Source organism: Ostrea edulis, chromosome 1, assembly GCF_947568905.1.
Source record: "Ostrea edulis chromosome 1, xbOstEdul1.1, whole genome shotgun sequence".
Lineage (NCBI taxonomy): Eukaryota > Metazoa > Mollusca > Bivalvia > Ostreida > Ostreidae > Ostrea > Ostrea edulis.
In genome coordinates, this window is record NC_079164.1 from 96,225,747 (window position 1) to 96,248,759 (window position 23,013).

At 34.0% G+C, this 23,013-nt stretch overlaps 1 protein-coding gene across 7 annotated transcripts in view; it reads right to left on the minus strand.

The window, feature by feature from the left end:
- The window catches only part of LOC125672352 (uncharacterized), a 48,194-nt gene that overhangs the window by 4,349 nt on the left and 20,832 nt on the right, over window positions 1-23,013 (minus strand). The window contains exons 1-3 of one of the 7 annotated variants that reach the window (XM_056139304.1): window positions 21,318-21,998; window positions 14,333-14,396; window positions 1,668-12,162 (exon numbers count right to left, since the gene is read on the minus strand). In XM_056139304.1, the coding sequence (XP_055995279.1) occupies window positions 1,804-2,982 (1,179 nt within the window). In that variant the 5' untranslated portion in view covers window positions 2,983-12,162; window positions 14,333-14,396; window positions 21,318-21,998 and the 3' untranslated portion in view covers window positions 1,668-1,803. Of the gene's footprint in view, window positions 1-1,667; window positions 12,163-12,394; window positions 12,523-12,769; window positions 22,523-23,013 lie in introns of those variants that run through there. The other 6 variants (XM_048908599.2, XM_056139292.1, XM_056139272.1 and 3 more) reach the window with 6 other exon arrangements.

Sequence of the window (23,013 nt, forward strand, 5' to 3'; positions counted from 1 at the left end):
TTTTAATTAATTTCCGACATACAGACACTGCATCCAGTAAGTTACCAAGATACATCTGTCATCATTCTTATTTAAATTATATTTCATTTATCAACAACAACAAAACAACAACCATGTTTTGTAATCATCTTTGGTGCAATTTCTATGAAATTATTTCTATAAAATACAGAAATTTCCCTGCCAGACAATAAGGAAATGTGACAAATAAAAGTCCACAATGAAATCTTTTTCCTTAAAGTACAAAGAGTATTATATTTCAAAACGCTTTTTACATTGGAATTTAATTCCTCATTTCTTCACTACAAGTGCGCAGAACATCATTTCAAAATTATCATAAAACCTTAATAATTTTGTATTTCCCGATTTAAATTTCATGATAACTCATTCAGATAATAATTTTTAATCCATAAATTTTTGCAGTGAACAAGCATAATTTTTTCCCAGTGATTTGACATCCACTTTTGACATTTATTCAGAAAATTTAAGTACACTATGGTTGTTAAAATATCCATCATCTAAACATTGTTTACGTACAGGTATTTTCGATCATGCTTCGCATTCTAAAATACTAGATGAACATCCGGGCAAGTGAGGGACATCCGTGATATAAATATCCCAATAAATACTATTGTAAACAGGGAAGACTTTTAAACGCGTGTTTGAATTGTTGCGCACGTGAATTGAATGAACGATATTTTGATTCAAATGAATTTGAATAAGTGTGTGCATTAGTAATGTACTGATATCATACACAGTAAATAAAACTTGATTATTAGGAAGTCATATGTTTCTTATAACACAAATCATATATTCATCTATATAAAAAATGATATAGTGTAAAAATGTTCTATTAAAACAAAATGCTGTTATATATACATTTAGTAAATAATACATGCGTGTAATAAAGTATTTATCAAGTTAGGAAAAAAACCGTGTTATTATTAATGTGAAGTATGCGCACTCTAGGTAGGGAGTGCACATTTTATTTATTTTCTTAATAAAAGTACTGAGTTTTCTCTAAAAACAGTATTTATTGTTAGACATGATTTGTTTAAAATCAAAGATATATTTTCAATTTTTATTTGTTTAGGTGATACAAATTTCATTTTTTGTTCTTGTATTGCATCACAGTTGAGTACATAATGAAATTCATCTCAAATTTCTTGTAAATTACAGTATGTACATATTCTATCCTCTCTTGGTATGTTAATCCAACGCCCACTTTCAATCGGTATAGATGGTGATTGCATGTTCGAAATCTACATGTAAAAATGTAATCGCATAATTTTTTTTATAATAAATTAAGCTAATTCTCAAATTTCAGTTCTTCTTCATAAATTTTGCTGTTTAATGCTTTTGGTGAAAGTTGAAATGTAGAATGCCAATTTTATTTGAAATGATCAATTAATATTAGTTTCACTTTAGCCTTTAACCACCTTGCATTACATGAAGTTTGATAAAACCAAATGTTAGAAAGTCCACAAGAGTTCAAATTATTCTTAATTTTTTCAGTCCAATCGATTTTCCCTTTCATTTCTTGGTATATGTTAAATCCTAATTCATAAAGCGAATTTGCAATCTTTGTTTCTTTTCTACTAATTAATTTTGATCAGTGGGATATCATGCGCGTTTTAATTTGGATTCCCATGGGGTATCGACCAAGTTCGTTTGTTTTGTTTTGAACATATTTTATTGATGAAATCAAAAGGATTGGGAACAAGTTCTGACAACTTACAAGTCCCTCTCCTAAAATATTACAATATGTCATGCAAGGTAATAATTAACAGGTATAATGTACAATGATTAAACAAATCTACAAGTTTCTTCTATAAATTTATGAACAACTGAAAAAATAGTTATATTAGTTTGCAGAGGTAAATTGACATCACCGCATAATAACAATTTTGTATCGATATTAACCAAGTCAAGCATGAAAAGGCGATTAAAAAGATCATTTCTAGCCCTGGAGTAATTTTTACAAGCAAAAAAGAAATGATATATATCTTCATTAGTATGTCCACATGTACAAAACGGAGAATTTGTAATATTTAATTTATAAAGATCATAATTAAGTATACAGTTGTATCTTAGCTTTGTATGAATAATGTTGATATATCGTTTTCCAAAAGAGTAGTATGATGGTGGTATTGTAATGTCTGTTATTATATTTTTGCGGAATGAATTGATTGAGATGGCTTCTCTGGTTTCTACATTTAATAAATTCCACTGTTTTACAGAGTCAGGTACAAATGATTTTTTGAATAACTCTAATCTGCATTTTGGAATGTAAAACTTATCATTGTTTCTAGTATTATAAAGGGATATATTTTCATGTTTATATGGAATAATTTCATTTAAATAATCAGGGGCGCTACCATAGCAAATTTTAAACATGGTAGTCATTTTTGCAATATAACGTCTACTTTTTAAAGTTAGCCAGCCTGTTTCTGAATAAAGGGATTCTCTAGATGCAAAAATAGGAAGACCAGTAACAATTCTAGCTGCACGTAATTGTACTTTTTCAGGCTTATCAGTATCGTGAACAGAACAGCCATCCCAAACAATTGAAGCATATTCGAGAGTAGGTCTAATAAAAGCTATATACAATTTTGACAGATGTTTTCTGCCAATTTTGAACTTAAGCCTTTTTAAAAGCCCTAATTTTTTAAAAGATTTATCAACTATGGAATCAATGTATAAAGACCAACTGAGGTTATGTGACAATAATAAGCCTAGATGACGATGGACTGGAACACACTCCAATCTATCACCTTGGAAAAATAATTTCGGTAAAATAGAGTTATCTTTTTTCGAAAAATAAACAGCTTTAGTCTTGGATGGATTGAATTTGAGTAGCCACTTATTTGACCATTTTTCTAGTATATGTAAATCATAATTAAGCTTGTATTCAATTTCTAGCATATTATATGAGGACTGCTGGAGTGAGTTGTCATCAGCAAATAATCTACACATTGATAGCATATTTACAGCAACATCATTAACATAAATCAAAAATAGTAAAGGTCCTAAAACAGAACCTTGGTTCACAATATATAATGAAATCTGGTGTTGGTTGTTTTAAATGTAGTAAAAGCTTGCTATAATGCCAACTAAATCTCTACTACTAAATTTAGAATTTTCTGGGGGTATACATACTATCCCAATTAATGAATTATTTTCATGATTAGTCCATTTCTTGGAAATTTCAAACCATAGTACTGCTTTACAGTCTGTTTCATGCATAACACTGTAGTCATGCAACTCTTCCCTGTAGGCTAGCACTATAACCCCAGAATTAAGTTTACTACATTTGAATCTGCTTTTCATTAAAATGTCAAAACTATCAATTTCTAATACGTCTAAATCATCAGTTTTTGTTTCTTGGAAACAAAATATCATAGATGTTGATTCTCTATTCAATATTCAGCACTGCTAACACGCATGCTCTCCTCGTTCTGGAAATGTCCACACGGCTGATTCAAAACTACAACCGCAGATTGAACAAACCAACAGACATACCTTATTTATTCAACAATTATCCAAACTTATTTCGACTGTAAGACAAAATAATACATCGATAAACAAAATCATACTATTTACTTCATATCGTATCATTTTAAGTTGTCATTATTTTAATTTTTTTGAATCTCACTGTTTAAATCCGCCATCACTTTACTTTTTTTTTGCTATTTCAGGGTAGTTTATCGAAAATGAACTAAGTTTTTTTAATTCATTTCAAGATACTACTCAAGCAAAATTCAGTTATACCTTACAGACTTGAAGTCAGGTATGAAACAATATCAAAGGCACTAGAAGGAACTGGAGCAAGCGTTTCGGAATTTATGTAAATAGAGAGAGAAATTTATCCGCTACATGTATTTGTTCTTTGTTTCGTAGAGTACATAATCTTTCAATGAGTGGGAAGCAAACAGTCTTCTATCAAAACCAAGTTGTTAAAGATTTTTAACAATGTCTAGCTTTTCTTAAAATATCCTGTATTATAGAGAATTTATATAGTTAAATCAATTAGATACAATTTAAAATCATTAGCTAGCGTAAAGAGTTCCTTTATCACAACCTACCCTTTAAATCGATCGCTTCCTCGTTGTTGAAGAGAAGATGCCATTTTATATCTGTGCTTCGATGAAAAGGTACTTTTAAGTCACATATACTCTGGTGTCTTACTATTATACTACTTAGTGTTGACACCATGCCAAGATTTCACAATCACTGGAAATTGATCACGCTCACCTGTTAAGAGTTATCTTTCTTTAGTCCATAGTCCGTAAAATGAAAGTGTAGAAATAACAACAAAACACTTATGACGGTCGGCAGCTTTAATAAATTGTACATGTCAATTGTGTATACTTTAATCATAGTACACAAAGTTAAACTAACGGAATCACTACATATAGGTTTTCTTACAATAAGATTTATATATAAATTGAGAAGAAGAAAGACACAGAACATCCTGTTTACCGGGTATAGTCGGTTACCCAGTACTGGTATCATTTATCCATTCGTTTTAATAGTTTTACTTCTGTGGTTTGGTTTGTTTCATGTCCATGTTCTACACGTATATCCACTTCTATACAAATCCTCAATGATCAGTCGGTCCGAGATTTCATTGTGATCCACACGAAGTGGTCTACATCTTCTTGGATGTTTTTTTTTTAAGCATACATGTAGCATTGTCTCATAAATTAAACATTCCTCTACAATCTCATGATTTTCTCATATACCGAAATGCCCCCTCCCCCCCCCTTTTTTTTTGTCGTGACGGTAGCTGTCAGCTGAAGTTTATAAGCTACATCTTTTTAAAATATCTTTTACTTAACGTTATTTTTATTTACAAAGCAGTGCCACGTATTCAATTAAAGAACTCGACCCCACTTTAATGTCATACTCATAAAGATCCGCGTAGAATTTGTACAGACAAAGCACAGAGATATATGGGATTGTTATTCAACACTTTCCACGTCATTATCCGATGAGAAATGAAACAACTACGTCATATTAGCATTTAATGCGACTAAATGTAAATTAAGCCATTTAACAAATAACAAGCCCCGCAGGAAAAGTTACACCTTATAAAATAGTTTGCATCATATTTCAAACACAATAACCTGAAGCTACGCGAGGAAGGACAGCGACAAAATATAGATGGCTCTGTATTACGATTTGAATCTTCGAATCATATCGTGCAATTTCATAAGTAATCACTATAATTTCACGTACGGCATCAACAAAGTACTCCCCCGGGGCACCCTCAGAAATCTCTGTTGTATCAGGACTGGCCGCTAATGATAATTGTAAAACGCCAAACACTTGGTTTTTGGTCTCAACACTTGCAAATATACATGAACATGTCATGTCGTTCTATTTCTAATATGCATGACCCATATACATTTTCCCATAATAAATAAATAAAAAGAACACCATTTTTTCTATGTTTATATATATATATATATATATATATATATATATATATATGTATAGCAGGTTTGGTATTATAAAAATCATATTATGTTTACATCTAAATTCGACATTTTTCTGAATTTGGTAACGACTAAAAAGTTCATAAAGTTTGTAATAGTTTTAAAAGTACGAAATAAACATCTGAATACCCCGACATAAAAATAGATGCTTCAAATAATTGTGCATGGATTAAGATTCGTCGACATGTACTATTCCCTTTTTAGAGATCGAATCATTTGACTCGAGAGAGGGTGAAGTTTTACACACCCACGTAAGCCGAAACGTTTCCTTTTATAAAATGGAATTACCAACAAAAAAAGTTTTAGTCTTCCGCTTTAACGCTCATATCTATTAGAATATACATGTACATGGGAAGTAAGAAAAATTTAAATCATTTTAAAATCAACATTACCTCTGAATCCCTCGGGTTTAAAACGATCCAATGTTTGCTCTTTTTCTCCTAGCGGCTCTCGGTAGTCTTTCATGCCATTCATATCTGTCCTGCGATCCAATCTCAACACAGTGACTGATAAAAATGGCAAGACGATCTACCCTTTCTGGATTAGTTGCTCCAAGTAAAGAATACTGATATGTTGTTGGGTTTTTTTAAGGATGTGCATTGACAGACAAAGAATTGTATTTGTGACCCACTAGCGCACATGCAGGCTTTAAAATCCACCCACTTTAAAATGCATGATACACGTGGGTTGATTACGGGAAGTAGATGCGTAGTTGATAGTGTCCGCGCGGAAAAAGACGATGATAATAAACTCCGAAAATAAAAATATCGTGCAAAGGCTGAAGAATGGTATATGTAGAGGTAAATCCCCTAAATATTGACACGGACACACACATAGACAACAAAATAACTTCATCCCAAGGCCATTCATAGACAATATTACTTAATTCTAAGGCCATCCATGTATAAACAACAAAATTCCTTCATCCCAACGCCATCCATAAACAAGATCCCTTAATACCAACCATCCACCAGAAACACACATCGGACACTCTTTACATTATATTCTCCAGCTAAAAGCTCAGATAACAAGCCAGCTATCAAAGGTCCACTGAACCGCTGTAACAGGGGACAATATGACCAAAAAAGGAAATAATATTACCAGATAAAGGTTGACCAGAATAATGTAGAAATTTTAACCAATATATAAAACATAAGGTAGTTTACAACATCCAACTAAGCAACAAAGTGAAGGCGATTTGTCCCATCGGCAATGTGGACTAAAATTGAAGTTGATGCTGGAAACGGGACAATAGAACCTATCTGACAGTCTCTGCTATTCAAAACGAGGCAGCGACTGACGGATAGGGCAGACTGTCCTGTTTAAAAGTGTGAATTGCAAACCCCAAATGACGTCATTCCAGAGAGCACAGTTTGTGACATTGTTGAACACCTTTATGGTAAGGTGGTAACTCTGGCAAGAAACGGCGAGTATTTGTTTCCAAAGAGAAACCATCACACAATGATGTCTCAGTCTCACGAAAATAATTTTGGCACATATAGACATTTCATATCACTAAAAATGCGATGGATGAATTTGCCATTCGCGGGCATTGTTTTAAAAACTTGCAATTAAAAAAAATACATTTTAAATACATGACGTTTTCATCCGTACAACTTCTGAAAATAGCAATGAAAGTAACACATGCATGTAAATATATATATGTCCATCTAGAGATTTTCTCATAAAAAGATCCCATGATTTCAAAATGGGGAAAAAACCGAGAAGACAGTGATCACATTGTTTACCTTATCATTGCACTACATGTTAATCAAATTCATCAGTCATGTGAAAGAGAAATGAAAGGAGAGAAAAAAAGTATTGCAGAACTTTAAAAATCCTTACAGCCTCGTGACAAGTGAATTTTAACTAAACACGTACACAGGGAATGAACACCACAACGGGTTTACTCTGAGGGCGTACAAGCTAACATATATCACATGTGAATACTTACTTAATGAAAAATCCCACGAGACATTTCCCGGTACCTTGCCATTCGTTGAGTAGTTCTTCATGTGATCAACCCAGGAAATACACATCAGTCATTCAGTCACAGTGAGAGAAAAAAACTTAATAAAAAAATGATAAATAAAAACTACAAAGGATGAATCTTCTCACGTGATAATGCGTTTAACTTCGCTTAGTGGAAAATATATTCTAATGATTAATACTTACTGCTATCAAATTTGTTATGTATTTCAGTTCTAGGGTGTGACATTTGGCAACCAGTGTAGTAACATGTAATTTTGATCACGGTAGTTTTATCATTGCGGTAGTTCATTTACAGGGAAATTTTACTTAGGATTGTCCACTTTGGTTGTGCGCACTTTGTAAGCGTGAAGCGGAAACACTTTGTATTAAGGATAACTAGCGTTTATCGATTCAATTTTTATACATTTGAATCATATCTGAGCAAAAATAATTGAAAATTTTAAATATATCACCGAGACCATGTGGTGTCATTGTGTGAATAATATCAACATTGTCGTACATGTAAAATGAATAATTTAACTTACACTTCGCTTGAAAATTATTCCAAATCGTATATATTCATATATCGACCGTATAGCACAAGTATGGATTTATAATATCAGTACCCTTCGAGAAATGACGCACTGAAATTGAACCACCCACGATGTTATTTTAGAAGAGCCACGCCAACAAATCAAATTCATTTAAACGCCTTGCATTCCAGAGCGTCGATCTGTGTTCAATATTTTACTTATCTAAACTTACCTTTTTTAAAGCTCCTAGATGATCACCCAATGACGGGGGTTGCGACATGTTTGTGCACACATGGGATAGGAACGCCAACCATGCTAATAATGTTGTCCTACAGGTGCGATCGAAAAATAAGGACGACGTCCTGTTACTTCTGTATTTACTTTGTAAACTAAAATCTGTTCATAACATTACACCGCAATCCCATCCTAATCCTTTTTAATGTCCTTCAGTGAATTCCATCCACTCGGTACATTCGGTGTGTTTTTTCTGATCGATTACACAACTAATCGTTTTCATATCAACATTTAGTCATTCTACGATGTGTTTTTTTTTGTCAGACAAAAGGTGTTGGGAAATTTGGTTTTTCAAACTCAAGACATATGAACTTGTCGTTTAATTGATTTTTTGTGTAATTTCCTTACGTGGGTCATATGATCGATATCATTGTAACGACTTAACTCTATGAAATTTTATAGTTTTGTAGTTGTTAGTACATGTTTTTAAAACTAAGTGTATTTATGCGATATTAGTCATAATATCATTAATACAATAACCAGGCTATGTAATACACTAAACTGCCAAATCAATATTAGCCATGACTGTATCGGTGAGGTCAGCATGTGAAAAGTGTGTGCCTCTAAGGCATGACAAAGTATGGGTTTAACTTTCGAACTACGCTGTAAAACGTGAATATATAGTAAAGACCTGAATGGAGCTTAACTCATTCATATTTCTTATCGTCATGACGAGCTCAACGCCCACACCTTGTACGCTTTCAGATATTTATCGTGAAATGAGAGGTGAATGTTCACGATCACGGGGGGATGACCAGAGAAAATCGGAGACTTTATTTTTAGTCGATTAAAACAGTGTAATCTGGGCATTTTTATCTGTATCGATTGTCGAGACCGCTTTATAAAGATTTTTTTTTCTTTAACCATTCTTTTATTTCCACGTCATGCTGTGTGAAACGAATACATGAATTAATTACATTGTAACATCGCGATCTAAACAAGGATACCTTGAAGGTCACGGAAAGCGTTTCCATATTTTGTTAATCTCACTAAAAACCACAACAATGTCAGTGTACATTCATAAGTTTGGAATTCTAACGAGACTTGATCAGTCTGTACACATGTGCAATATACACATTAAAACAGACAACTGTGTGCTAGTGATTACGTTTCATTCAGCCCTAGAAACCAACTTAACCCAAGTACACATGGACCAATAGAAAACCACGTGGCAGTAACTTCCTTTTTTCTCATACAAACTAGCTGTCTAATAAAATTTGTTCTAATGACTTCCTGAGTCACTCAGGGCAAGGGACTGGGAAAAAATGTTTGACCAACCTCTTACACTTAGCACACCATTTATATGCAATTCTAACCTATCGATGCTTTCGTTTTTCATTCTAAAATGTATTTATTTGCAAAAAAAAATTAAAAATAATATTTGTCTGGATTGTTAAATGCGTGTTAGTTTGTCCTTATTCTGTTATCAGTAGTAATTAAACAAGGTGACAGATACATCCGCTGTGCTCTTTTCAAACCTGTTAACGCGACACGTGCAACAACGAAATCCAATGATGGCGTCCGTAACAAAGGAACCGAGAGACCCCCTTCGTCTGTAAGCGATGCCGTTAACTTTCAAATCTAGTCCGCCATTCAGCTAAAACTCCCCCTAGACAGTGCTCGAAATTTTTAATTCTCTGTTGTCACTTTAATTATCCTTTATACAATGCCCTCACGAGGGAAACACATGGATACACAGTGACCCCGACTAGGGTCATATGCCCCGACGAACGGGAGCACCGAAAATGCAGTCAGTTATCGCGTTTGAATGTCAGACTAACTCTCTGACAAAGACCATTCTTGATATCAGCCCACCCTAGAATCACGAGATATAAAAATCATAGTCTATTTGACATTTTGCCTAACATCAATTAACCAATGTAGGTTGATGCACGTGCTTGTCTCGATGGTATTCTAGATTAATCCCATGTACTCAAAATAAGAAATAAGGATGAATATGAAAATAATATCTACATTAGAAACATTTTCAGATTTCATCATCTCACATCAATTGTTTACCATTTTATTTTTCAGATATCATTAATATAATTATCGAGAGGTCTTCTTCAGATTTTCAATTTGTAGGAGAAATTTGATTCGATGACTACCTGACAGAATTCGGCCGATTCTGTGCTTTGGGTTACCTGAACAAAGGCCGAGTTATCCGGCAACCACAAGGAGTGTATTTGGTCAAATATAACAAGCGAAAACATCTGTCACGAAGAATGAAAAGAATTTGCGCGGTTCTTTCTTTCTTCTTGTAATAATGAAATTAAAATAATGAATTTTACCACAAGACTACACACTTCTTCGTGTAAATATATGCCGACTACTTTTAATTCACTTGAAGAAAATGCCTTCATTGGAATTTTAAAAATATGTCTACACTTTGTACATGTAGTTATTTCTAATTGCTTGACAAGAATGGTTTCCATTATCTCTATCTACACACCAACCTCACCTCAATTGTCAGTCACCTCGTTTGTGTGTGAAGACAGTGTCTGGCAGGAAAATGGGGCAATGACCCTCATTAAGACACACCCAGTCGCCCATCGTGAGGCAGGTTAGGAGAGGAATTCCCGATTCGGTTCAGTAATATCAATTGTAAGCTTTGTTCTCGTTTCTGCCTGACGTGCTTCCAGTTTCGCGGTCAGTGACTTTTTTCTCTCTAACATCCGACGAAGGGAGATGGAATTGACTTGATTCACACAGAACCCTTTTTAAAAACCTTTTTTTGACAAGCGTTCGTTTACAGAACTTTTTTGACAAGCGTTCGTTTACTGTTTATTTAAAAGCGAAAATGCCTACATTCACAGAAGATAAATATTGTTTTTAATTTTTTTCCCTCATTAATCTTCCGTGGATGTTTATTAATCTTCCGCTGATGATTTAGATGGTCTAATTGACCGTTTTGTGCATGTCATTGACCCCCAGAGTGACCACCTTCAATCATTTCATTTGTCTGCCCAGAAACATGAGGCCTTTATACACTAGTCGTGCTTGATCATAAAGCTATAATTAATCCGTCTGGCTGGTTTAGTGGTTTATATAAATTCTATCTATATCAAGCTATACGGATCGATCGCCATGTGTCCCGATTGACTTCGACTGTTGTGTATCTATACGCTCAAAACAAAAGAAGTTATAAAAGGATCAACTATCATCTTACCTCATCGTTTAATAAAAACTGCGTAGTTTTCCTTACGAAAGGTTATTTTTGGCAAGATTTCTTTCATTTACATCATCTTTAAAAATAGCAAACAAAATATTCTGGATCATACACTAGATAATACAATCCCTGAAGTTTGAACACAAAACGTACTATCCACTTCATCAGACACAACTTAAACGGTAACGTTTTATTGCCACTTAAATACTTACGTGCAATATCTTGTACGTCATTCGTATTTTATGGATCACTGAATCATAGCAAGGAGGAACACGGGATCACAAAAGCTCATTTTACTTTAATATTACTGTTATATATCGTGTACTATCCTTAAACAAAGAAATTACCCCTATCTGTTGATAAACTTAATTTAGAAAATATAGATTCTAATGAAATGGGTCCCCTGCTTCTTCTACTGTAGGGGAATGTTTATAATGCAATTAAAAGATTTTTTCTCTCTTTTATTTCATTTTCAGTAATACGTAGTGTTGAATTAAGTGTCTGATAAGACGTGTAAATGATATAATCGGCCTTACCTTTCTGACTAGAGTCCTGACTGCTCTTACTCCTCACGTGGGCATTCGTCGTCTGCTGGTTTCATCGATCCCGGATATGCTCCAGTGATGACTAGGCATGCGTCGCACTCAGTCACCTTTCATTCAAAAAAATTCTTCCAATGGGCTTTAGTTCCTGTGCACTTTAAAGAGCAAAATGATATTTAACTCAATATTTTATTGAATGGGTTTTTTTAACATTGTAGATATTTAAACGACCTCAAGGAATAGAACTGATTATTCTAGTAAAATACAAGCATGTCAGTATATAAGTAAGAACACCCACCCACTAATGTCATAAAATACAAAATATGTTACACCACACACAAATTCTAGTTAAAGCGTATGTAACTAATAAACAGTTACGACCAATACCATTGGAACGCGAGGAGGAGGACTTCTCTTGTTCATCACAGAAAACCTTAGCATTACAAATCTTTGCGGACGTCCTTTACGTAAGGCGTCCTCACTCAAACAAGTGGCAACAGCTTACAATAGGTATGTCATCAGTAACTGCGTATTTTGACCAAGAATCCAAACAATTGATAGATTATAATGCGTTGGTATCTCCGCCTTTAAAATTTTTATTGACACACTATGAAGTGAACTCTTTGTACTTGCATTATTTTTTCATGCTACTTCTATCTATCATTCATCTATAATTTCCTTAAGCTTACTATATATCTTCCTTATATATAGATAAAGTTTCCCGTATCAGTATGAATTTTTTCCTTCCATTCTCAAATTTACCTTTTACTCTTTCTTTGTTGATCCGCAATAGAACAACTAATAATCATCTGAATGACGATAAATCTCGTTGGAGCACGCGATCAAACGTTAATATCTGAACTTTCTTCTCCCTGATAATTCAAGATTAACAAGCAAATGAAACAGAATTTGAAAACGGATGCATCCCATGCCCCTTCCGTTTAAAGGAGATGCTTGCGTCACTAGTGACGTATTTTTCTTGATAAGAGCCTTTCCATGGCCAAACATGTTCGTCTCATCGGAGGATATCCTTAACGCATTCGGTTTTGTCTGTCACAAAATCACTACGCCGCTCACTTGTAAATATAAACACAATTCATTCATAAAATGTGTTTGAATATTCCCGGAAGCACGTGACCGGTTTTCTGAAGGAAGTGGTTACTACTAGTATAAAAACTAGTGGATCGTTTTGATGACATCTTCCTTATGAATCTACTTCAATCAATTAGCCAGGGCATTGTTTAGTGTATGTAATGCTGTAATACAAGGTTTAAGGTGTCTTATTTGGATTCGGGCAATATTCCAAAATACACAATGCACATGTATAGATCCATTTATCAGTTTAAAAAATGCATTTTCGTGAACGCTGACAACTATAGCGACTGGTCATCCCCGAGATAAGGTTAGAACACTTCCCTATCATTTGCATGTATTGCACACCATTTACATGTACGAAAGAGGAATTTTCCTCCCTGATGAGGATATCCCTACCGTCAGTTTTTTCGGTTATTCCAAAAGAGGTCTTTTAGGGGCCCTAAGTAATATGGAACTAAATATCATCGTGGTGGCAAGCATAACAAAAGGGCCCTTAATTTGTAACCCATTGGTATAAGATCGACAGGGGATGCTTACTCCTCCTGGGCACCTGATCCCACCTCTGGTATGTCCTGGGGTCCGTGTTTGCCCAACTATCTATATTGTATTGCTTATTGGAGTTATGAGATTGATCACTCTTCGTTATCTTCACCTTTCATCATGTTTAAAATTTCAATTCAATGTATAGCTGAAGGAAAAAGTCCGAAAACAGCCATAAATTGTCAAGTCAATAATTGCAAGGATAGCTTTAAAGCGTCCGGTAAGGCGTTTGCAAATAGGCATACAGACGGACGAAAGGTTAGGTGAGGACGCTCGTCTAGTGCGGGGGCACTAATTATACTATGTTATTGCAAAGTTCATCGAACAGGACAACATCACAAGTAGCAGTTTGTCACAACTATTGGTGCGTATAATATGTAAACAACTGTGTACGGCTTCAGACTTTACATGTTATAGATTTTTCCTAGTCTGAATATACATGTAGTTTATTTAGCACTGAGTAATAATCCCATTGTTATGGATTTTGTTGGTATATATTATATGCCTATAAATAAGACCGTGCAATAAGTATCTTTCTATTTCGCAATGTATAGTTGTTGTGAAAAATGACTTCGAAATTCGATCAGACGACAAAGAAACAATTGACATTGTTTCACTGCATTTTCAGATGGATATCAAATATGATAGTTTTTATAAAATCAATAAAAACACGAGATCGATTGTACTCACCATCAACGCCCGAAGGTGTCACCCGAGAAGGATGGCCAACGCGTCTCAGACGGAATTCCGAATTCTGGGGAAAGAAACGTCTATGTAATTTATATCTAAAACAGTTTTTGAAAATACATGAGGGTATGAACTGCGACACTTCACGCCGGACTACTTCGTGAAGTGAGTAAGGAATGCCGGTATGATGTGTTGCAATTCAAACCCTTATGTATTTTCATTCTACTTCCGTTTCTGTCGGGGTTTCCAGCCGTTTAGAATAGACGTACTATATTTATCAAAATCCATACGCGCTTTGTTCACAACTACAGCGCATTCACGAGGAAATGGCTATCATTATAACTGGTAAAGATATCAAAGACAAAAACATTGGAAATGTAAACATTATAAGATAAACTCTGACAAATATCGTGCAGATTTCACATACAGTACACTTTTTTTTTCTTCATAGTATGAACTGGTCAGCAGTAGAAAAACATGACACTATATAGTATCAATATTATTTAAACCATCCCTCCTAAATAATGTACCATTTACTCCACACAAAGAACAAAAATTACAACCATCTGATGTATCGGTTGTCACATATATTACATAGCCAATGTATTCTCATATTTCAAGCAGTATAGTATTTCAAATACCTTTCCCACTGTATAGCTAAAAGGTGAAAGCTTGATAATTATAGATCTGCCACGAAATTTGATTTTGCTAAAATGACCTCAGGAAATGAGAAAAAGACACAAAGAAAAATTGAAAGTGACATGAAAAGTCTACAGAATATGTGAAGTAATCTTTATTTAAGTATTTGAGAAATATTTAAGTATTTGAGAAAGATTAATTCATCCTTTCTCCAAGGATAGTTTCGATAAGAAGCCTGTATACTTCATATCTTATCAAGCATCTCAGCAAGCTGATGACGATGCAGACGAAATTTCCGGTCATTGGTTGGCGCGGGAGTGCACGTGCCGGGATGCCAAGTCGTTGACTTGTGACCGAAGGAAGGTGGGAGCCCTTTCAACCTTATGGAGTAGAGGGATCCCTCTGTTATGTGCAATCAGATGGCAGAAACAGACTCTTGTAACATTTCCTATGTTGATTTGTTTCTCACCGCAGTGATGGAATAATGCAAAAACTTTTTGCTACAGACAGGTCTTTTATTATAACACTGTAATGTATGTACTGCTGCAGCGTAGTGATATTTATTGTAGTTTTTAACCTACATATTTATTTATATCTATATTGTGTTTCAGAAGTAGGAGTGCTGGTCAAGGTTATAGCAACGGAATGATAAAAAAAAAGTGTGGAATGAATTTACAGAGTTGCAAACAGGCCATGTAGAATAAAAAGAATGTGAAATAAATTTACAGAATGAACAGGCAATGTAGAATAAAAAGAATGTGAAATAATTTACAGAATGAAATGGCCATGTAAAATAAAAAGAATGTGAAATAAATTTACAGAATGAAATGGCTATTTAGAATAAAAAGAATGTGAAATAAATTTATAGAATGAAATGGCCATGTAGAATAAAAAGTGTGTGGAATGAATTTATAGAATGAAATGGTCATGAAGAATAAAAAGTGTGGAATAAATCTACAGAATGAAATGGCCATGTAGAATAAAAAGTGTGTGGAATGAATTTATAGAATGAAATGGCCATGTAGAATAAAATGTGTGTGGAATGAATTTATAGAATGAAATGGCCATGTAGAATAAAATGTGTGTGGAATGAATTCATAGAAAGAAATGGTCATGTAGAATAAAAAAGTGTGGAATAAATCTACAGAATGAAATGGCCATGTAGAATAAAAAGTGTGTGGAATGAATTTATAGAATGAAATGGCCATGTAGAATAAAAAGTGCGTGGAATGAATTTACAGAATGAAATGACCATGTAGAATAAAAAGTGTGTGGAATGAATTCATAGAACGAAATGGCCATGTAGAATAAAAAGTGTGTGGAATGAAGAAATGGCCATGTAGAATAAAAAGTGTGTGGAATGAATTTATAGAAAGAAATGGTCATGTAGAATAAAAAGTGTGTGGAATTAATTTATAGAACGAAATGGCCATGTAGAATAAAAAGTGTGTGGAATGAATTTATAGAATGAAATGGCCATGTAGAATAAAAAGTGTGTAGATTGAATTTACAGAATGAAATGGCCATGTAGAATAAAAAGGATGTGGAATGAATTTCCAGAATGAAATGGCAATCTGGAATAAAGAGAATATGGAATTAATACAGAATGAACTCGTAATGTAGAATAAAAAAATCTGAAACAAATTTACGATGTACAATCATGCAGTTCATTTGTTGTTGTTGTTTTTTTTTTTATCAAGAGGCAAAACGCCATGGACGAAACAGAGTTTTTAAAAACAATACGTCAACTGCATTAACATCGTACGAAATTCAAAGTTAGTGTTCATTGTGATACCATGTGATATAAAGATTAATTTCAAAAGCCACGTCTCACGTGGTGATTGTTCAGAAATGAACATTACCAATATATGCACATAATTTTGTTTTCTTTTTCTCCCCTTGCAACTGCGCAGTATTGACGAATGTAATGCATATGACAAAGCGATAATTTTACGTGGGAGGGCAGATGTGAGTATTTTGTAATGAATTCAGGGCTGCGCGATTCATTCATTTCTGAATAATTTAAAAGCAATAAACCACATGAAAGTGTGTGAAATTACACAAATTCCACAACGACTCTCCATGAATGAGTATATCACCAAACAGGAAACAAACTGCAGGTGGCCTTGTAGAAACCATTCGCCTAACAAATAGAACATGTTAATTTTGTTTACTATATAGCTCCCTGAAATCTATCGTTAGATCAAAATTTTATTTATATTTAAAGCCAAGATCTGGGGTTCTACTTTTCATATTAATATTTGAAAAAAGTTGTTTACACTCGAGAGATGATAAGACGAACTTCTGGTGCGAGAAGTCGTCCTTTCTCTGTGGATGAACGGGTGAAACCGCAAACAGGAGATTTGGAAAAGTTTGCCGATACCGGGGATGGGCCTAACCGTCTCTAGAGCTAACATATAACCGCAAATGACATATGGCAAAGTATTGCTTTGTAACCTCATGACTAATTAAAACATTTTAAAATCTATTTATGTTCGCACTCAACAAACTCTGTGTGTTCGTTATAAGTTACGTTTCTAAATAATTCAAAAGTTTACCTAAGTACAGAGACCTACATTGTTTATTAAACATACTCGTATAGTTCAATTAATAAACATTAGATTCAATATAAAAATTAATCCACTGCACCCGAGCAGATTACATTGCACACTACGACCCAGGCTTTAAAAGTTAATAGGTTAAGTTTATTCATAGAAGTATTATTATGAAAGATTAACCAAATGTTCACCATCTATCCTTTCCAATTAACGAGGAGGTGCAAAAAGTAATCCCCAGTGAAGGTTATCAAACAAAGAAGAATCTAGGAGTTGTTTTGACCAACATTTGGAGACATTCCGACTTAACCACACAAAGAAAATAAAACGAACATAGCACATTGCGATTGTTAGATATTTTATAAGCTATAGCCACATGGTTTCCCAGTCCAAATTAAGGAGTGCACATACTTGCGGTTAAGGGTTGGTCTGAGTCAGCGCGCGAAAAAAAAACCCGCCTGACCATGTTTGCCGAAAGTGAGACAGAGCAACGATGGTTGAGCGAGTTATCTTCCCCCGTTATCGACGTCTAATTCTTTGTTTACAAGAAAATTTGGATGGGGTTTTTAATTCGTATAATTGCATTACAGGTTCTCTCTCGAGGCCCTGCTATATCTGATAAATTCGTGCTTCATTTGATATTTTAGTGTGTCCATCAGTGTTACAGAAATAGGTGCTTCAAGTACCTTCTAAGCCTACCTCAATAGTTTTGTGACACAGATGTCAAAAGTATCAAATTTGAATAAAACAGTTGATATATTTCTTTGCGGGTCTTTGTGCCGGTTGTCATCTGGGGGTAACCTTACCCCACTTTTATTTTAAGTACGCATCACCCCTGTTAGTTATTTGATTACATAAAGAATTAACTTTTCGACAAGGTTCATTTCGTCTCGGTGAAAATTGGCTAAAGTGAAATCATCTCCATTACACAAAGGTTTGTTCTGTTTTCTTTAGTTCACGCATATACAAGTAAGTATAGGTCCGGGGAATTTACATAAAAGAAGAAAGAAAAAGAGGAAGAAAAGAGTGAGAATATATATATATATAATATAATATCTACATGCAGATGATTCATACAATCAACCAACCAACAAAAGAGGTGAAGGAGAGGACAATATAGAAGAGAATGACGCCATCTCTCTATATCAGTTGTTTTGGTCTAGGATTTAGCTTTGAGCAAAATTCAAGTTGGAAAATCTTCCAGTAACTCTTAATCATCTTCTGCTTAGACTTCATGCCACTTAATCCAATAAATTTATCATAATGCTTACAAAAATAGAGGAATACGTACTGAATATTTTTTGAAGGGGGTGGGTTTCTTTTTGTAAGGTGTGACTGACTGCCGCTATCTTGATAAGTTTACCACACTGTAGTGTTGCGTTCACATCCTTTAGTCTCACCTCATGAGACGCGTAATGTGTCTATCAAAGGGGAAAATTGTCGGTTAATATTTCAAATAATTTGTACTAAAAATGACAATAATGCAGTGTTTAGGGTATTTTCTATTTCGAACATGCAGTTGCACATCGTATAGAATTTCGACGTCACAGACAAAACATGCGAAGAACATGCAAACTGCATGTTAAGCCCATTGTATTGTACGACCATGTTTCCTAATTTTCATCCTTGTTTTTTTTCATCACAAACACCGGGATAATTATAATTGTAACCGTAAAGATTTTAGCGATAAAAGGTGGAAATTCGATCAGTTCACAAAGTACTCGACATATTTAAAACACGTTTGAAATTACGCATTTTGTAATGCACTTGAAATGTATTTAAAACTCGGTCAATTCTTATAAATTTTGATTACATGTGCTTTAAAGAAATTGTTTTCAATGAATTAATTATTTGTCCTCTATTGATATATCTAATCTAATATTATTTGAAAATTACAACTCTATGACGGATTGTCGTGCAAAACAGTATATAACATGACTGCACTCGCATAGTACAAATTGAATCTAGTACATGTTGTTCTAGTAAACTCTTTACGGGGGAGATTTTGTGTCAAACACAGCTGTTATATATATATATATCGAGAGAGACAGACACACAGAGAGAGAGCGCGCACTATAATACATTGCACCCGATAATTTCAATATGTAGACGTTCTGTTATCAGGTTTTGTCTTTTAGTTTTAGTGCTACTTCGCATTTTTATTTGGTTTCTTTTCTATGCAAATATTCTATCGTCCTGAAGAAGGTACTGATCGTCCCGAAATTTGACAATTTCATAATGTTCGTGTCGTTGGTCATTTTTAGTGTATATATATCAGATTCTGCACATGTCTAGCCTTGGTTAGTGCGTTTTGAGTACAGTGCGAAACATTGAAACTGTTATTCAATATGTAACAACACAGTTGGACAGTGATTTGTTTTGTTTAAAAGAAATTTAAATATGAAATAAAATATTTCTTGAACGAGAATGCAATTCCTGATGACAGATAGACACACAAGGCGTAAGTTGTACCCAGCTGATGACGACAGAGATACGATAGAGAGCGTGCTATTTACCGCGTATTACTAACATCAGCGTTCCGCATATTGCTGTTAAAATTTTTAAAAAAGAAAGATTAAATTTAAAAGAAATAGTATTCCAGATGTATGTATTTCAGCGTGTTGGATAAACGATAAACAGGCCATTTTGACTGTTAATTTCATGTAGTCCAATACAGCCCGGCAAGTGGTCAATGAAACTATTTTATTCCTATTCTAGAATCTTCCAGTTTTTCATGTTACGGTGCATGTATGATTACTTGAAATCAAAGTACCACATACACATTTTTACTACATCAAGATTTTCATAAATCATAATGGTACATTAGTTTTACCGAAAGGTGACAGACATTGGATATTACATAAAAGCAATTGAATATTCACAATTTAGACTTATATATTGAAGTGGAAAAGAAAAACTATCACTCCCGGCAACCGGTGAAAAATTGATACGCAGTCCATTGACTGACGATAGACATTCAAGGACAAAATGCACAATGTCCTTAAAGGAACTGTCTCACACTATTGATTGAACATGCGGAATTCATTATTGGCGCTTGTGGTAAACACAGGTTGCTTTGGGACTTTTCCAAGATCAGGTTGCTCCAATTTCACCATACGATTTGTGTATTATTGATATGCATGACAAAGATGACGGAGGAAAAAACCTCAAATATATAGAAAAAACAAAACAAAAGATATATTATTTTACAAAGAAAAGCTACGGGGTTAGTATTTAGTCTTGATTTCACTGTAAACATTAACTTTAAATACTTTTAACTGTATTCTGTTACAGTATTAAGAGCTTTCAGCATTATTTTTCAAAAATTGTTGAAGTATATTAATTGTTTCCGCGTTTTTTTCTCTCTTTTTTTAAATCATGTTTTGGCGAATGGAAAATTTAAGTGCATAACATTTATATGAGATTGATCACTGTTCGTTATCTTCACATTTCATAGCTTTTTTTTTGCAAACATTTCTCAAAACTAAAATAATTTAAAAATAAAAATAGCCGATATCACCCTACATGTAATGGTTATTGACAAAGGCTGTTTATGTTAGTTATAATCATACACCTGTCAAAAACTAGCTTTAGTCTTTACAAAACGTGAAGTCACAAGTTATACGTGAATACCGTTTGGGTAGACAGTTATTATCCGGAACGGAAGGTAAACTGTTTCCCAAATTTGTACTACTATTTTCACTGACGCGCTCAACATTTTCAATCGCCTTGCAAAAACATTATAAGTTACTTGTAAGCATCATTTTAAAAAAAATCTTGTTTTAGATACAAACCATCTTTTCCAAATATGTCAGGAACATATTTCCTCCCGTGTAAGAAGATAGTTTCAATGGTGTATGACTCAAAACCCATCTTCGTTTCTATTTATTGGGCGTTACTTTCGGATTGACATGCGCAGTCGTTAAAAATTTTGAAGTCTTTGTCACAAACAGGAAATTCCTCCGCGAAATTAAAAACTTCATACCCTGGACCACCGGGGAAAGCAAACATTAAATCATGAGAAATATCCCCTCAAATAATCCAAGAAGGGCCAATCAAAGGTATTCCGAAAACCATGTACGTGCACGTATGATAAGCGAAATAAATTAAAATTTCTTCACCCGTGTTATGCCCCGTTTGTGCTACAGCTGCACTCGGAAAGTACACGCAATTCCACAGAATTCTAGACTATTAAATCGGTCGTCCAAATCAGGATTACCCCGTCCGATGAGATTTTTTTTAAACTAGCGGCAATTTCCCCTCATGAGTTAATTTGAGATATACATGTATGTAGCACACTGTTTGTGGTGATGTACAGGAAAAGTACGAAAACTTTGATTATTTTGGTTTTTTTAAAAAATATCTCTATACACGTGGAGTGATTTCTTTATACATTATACTTCATTAATATCACATTGAGCATCAAAATGTATATCAAGTAAAAAATCCTAACGCAAAATTTTTATATTTAGAGACCTATTTTCAATGTGACCAGAATTTGAAAATTGATATACGGCATTGCATATTTTTATCGTAGAATGAAGTAGAAAAACTGGTAAATGTCAAATTTACACACAACACCTACATGAACTTCATACACAAGTCTGAGCAATATTTACATCGTTTGAATTCAAAACAAAATTCCAGCAATTAGTTTATATCAAATATATATGCACTTTACTGTATAAATCGGACTAGGCAGCTGCCTTTCTTATACACTTGCACATAAAAGTTACCAATGAAATATTTTTGCAATAACAAAGAGCGCGACAAAATACGGATTTGACTGTATGGATGAGCTGGGAAAGGAGATGAAGAGTGATTCAGATAGTACTATATACAGTGTACGTATTTGATTAGTAACACTGACTCTATAAACTTGTCAACAGAGTCAAACTGAACACATTTTGGACAACAATGGTGGTCTTTAAAACTAGATTTAGATGACTTGTAATACAGCTGCGTTCTAATTAACGTTCATTTCTTGTAACATTTCAGGTTGCCTGATGCTGCACTAATATTATGTGTGTTGTACTTCGCTGAGATCGAATTAAAAACGATGATTTTCCCTACGAACCGAGAGAAGAGAAAGACCTGAAATCACTTGTATAATTATATATTTGTTTAATTTTATATTTTCATCCATTCATCAAAAAGGAGTCGAATCCCATAAACATTTAAGTTTCTTTGTGATAAATAATCTAATTTAGAAGCAGCCGGAATAGTCATGGGTGAAAACGCAGTGGTACATGTATCTAGATATTTTTTTCTATAAAGAACCTGAGTGGGGGTCTTTCTCTTCTCTCGGTTCGTAGGGAAAATCATCGTTTTTAATTCGATCTCAGCGAAGTACAACACACATAATATTAGTGCAGCATCAGGCAACCTGAATTTTGGGTCTTGAATCATACTCGGGGATTATAAGCGTTTGACATGTAAATACCATGATAAACCATTGACAATTGTACTAATAACACATTGGTGTTTATG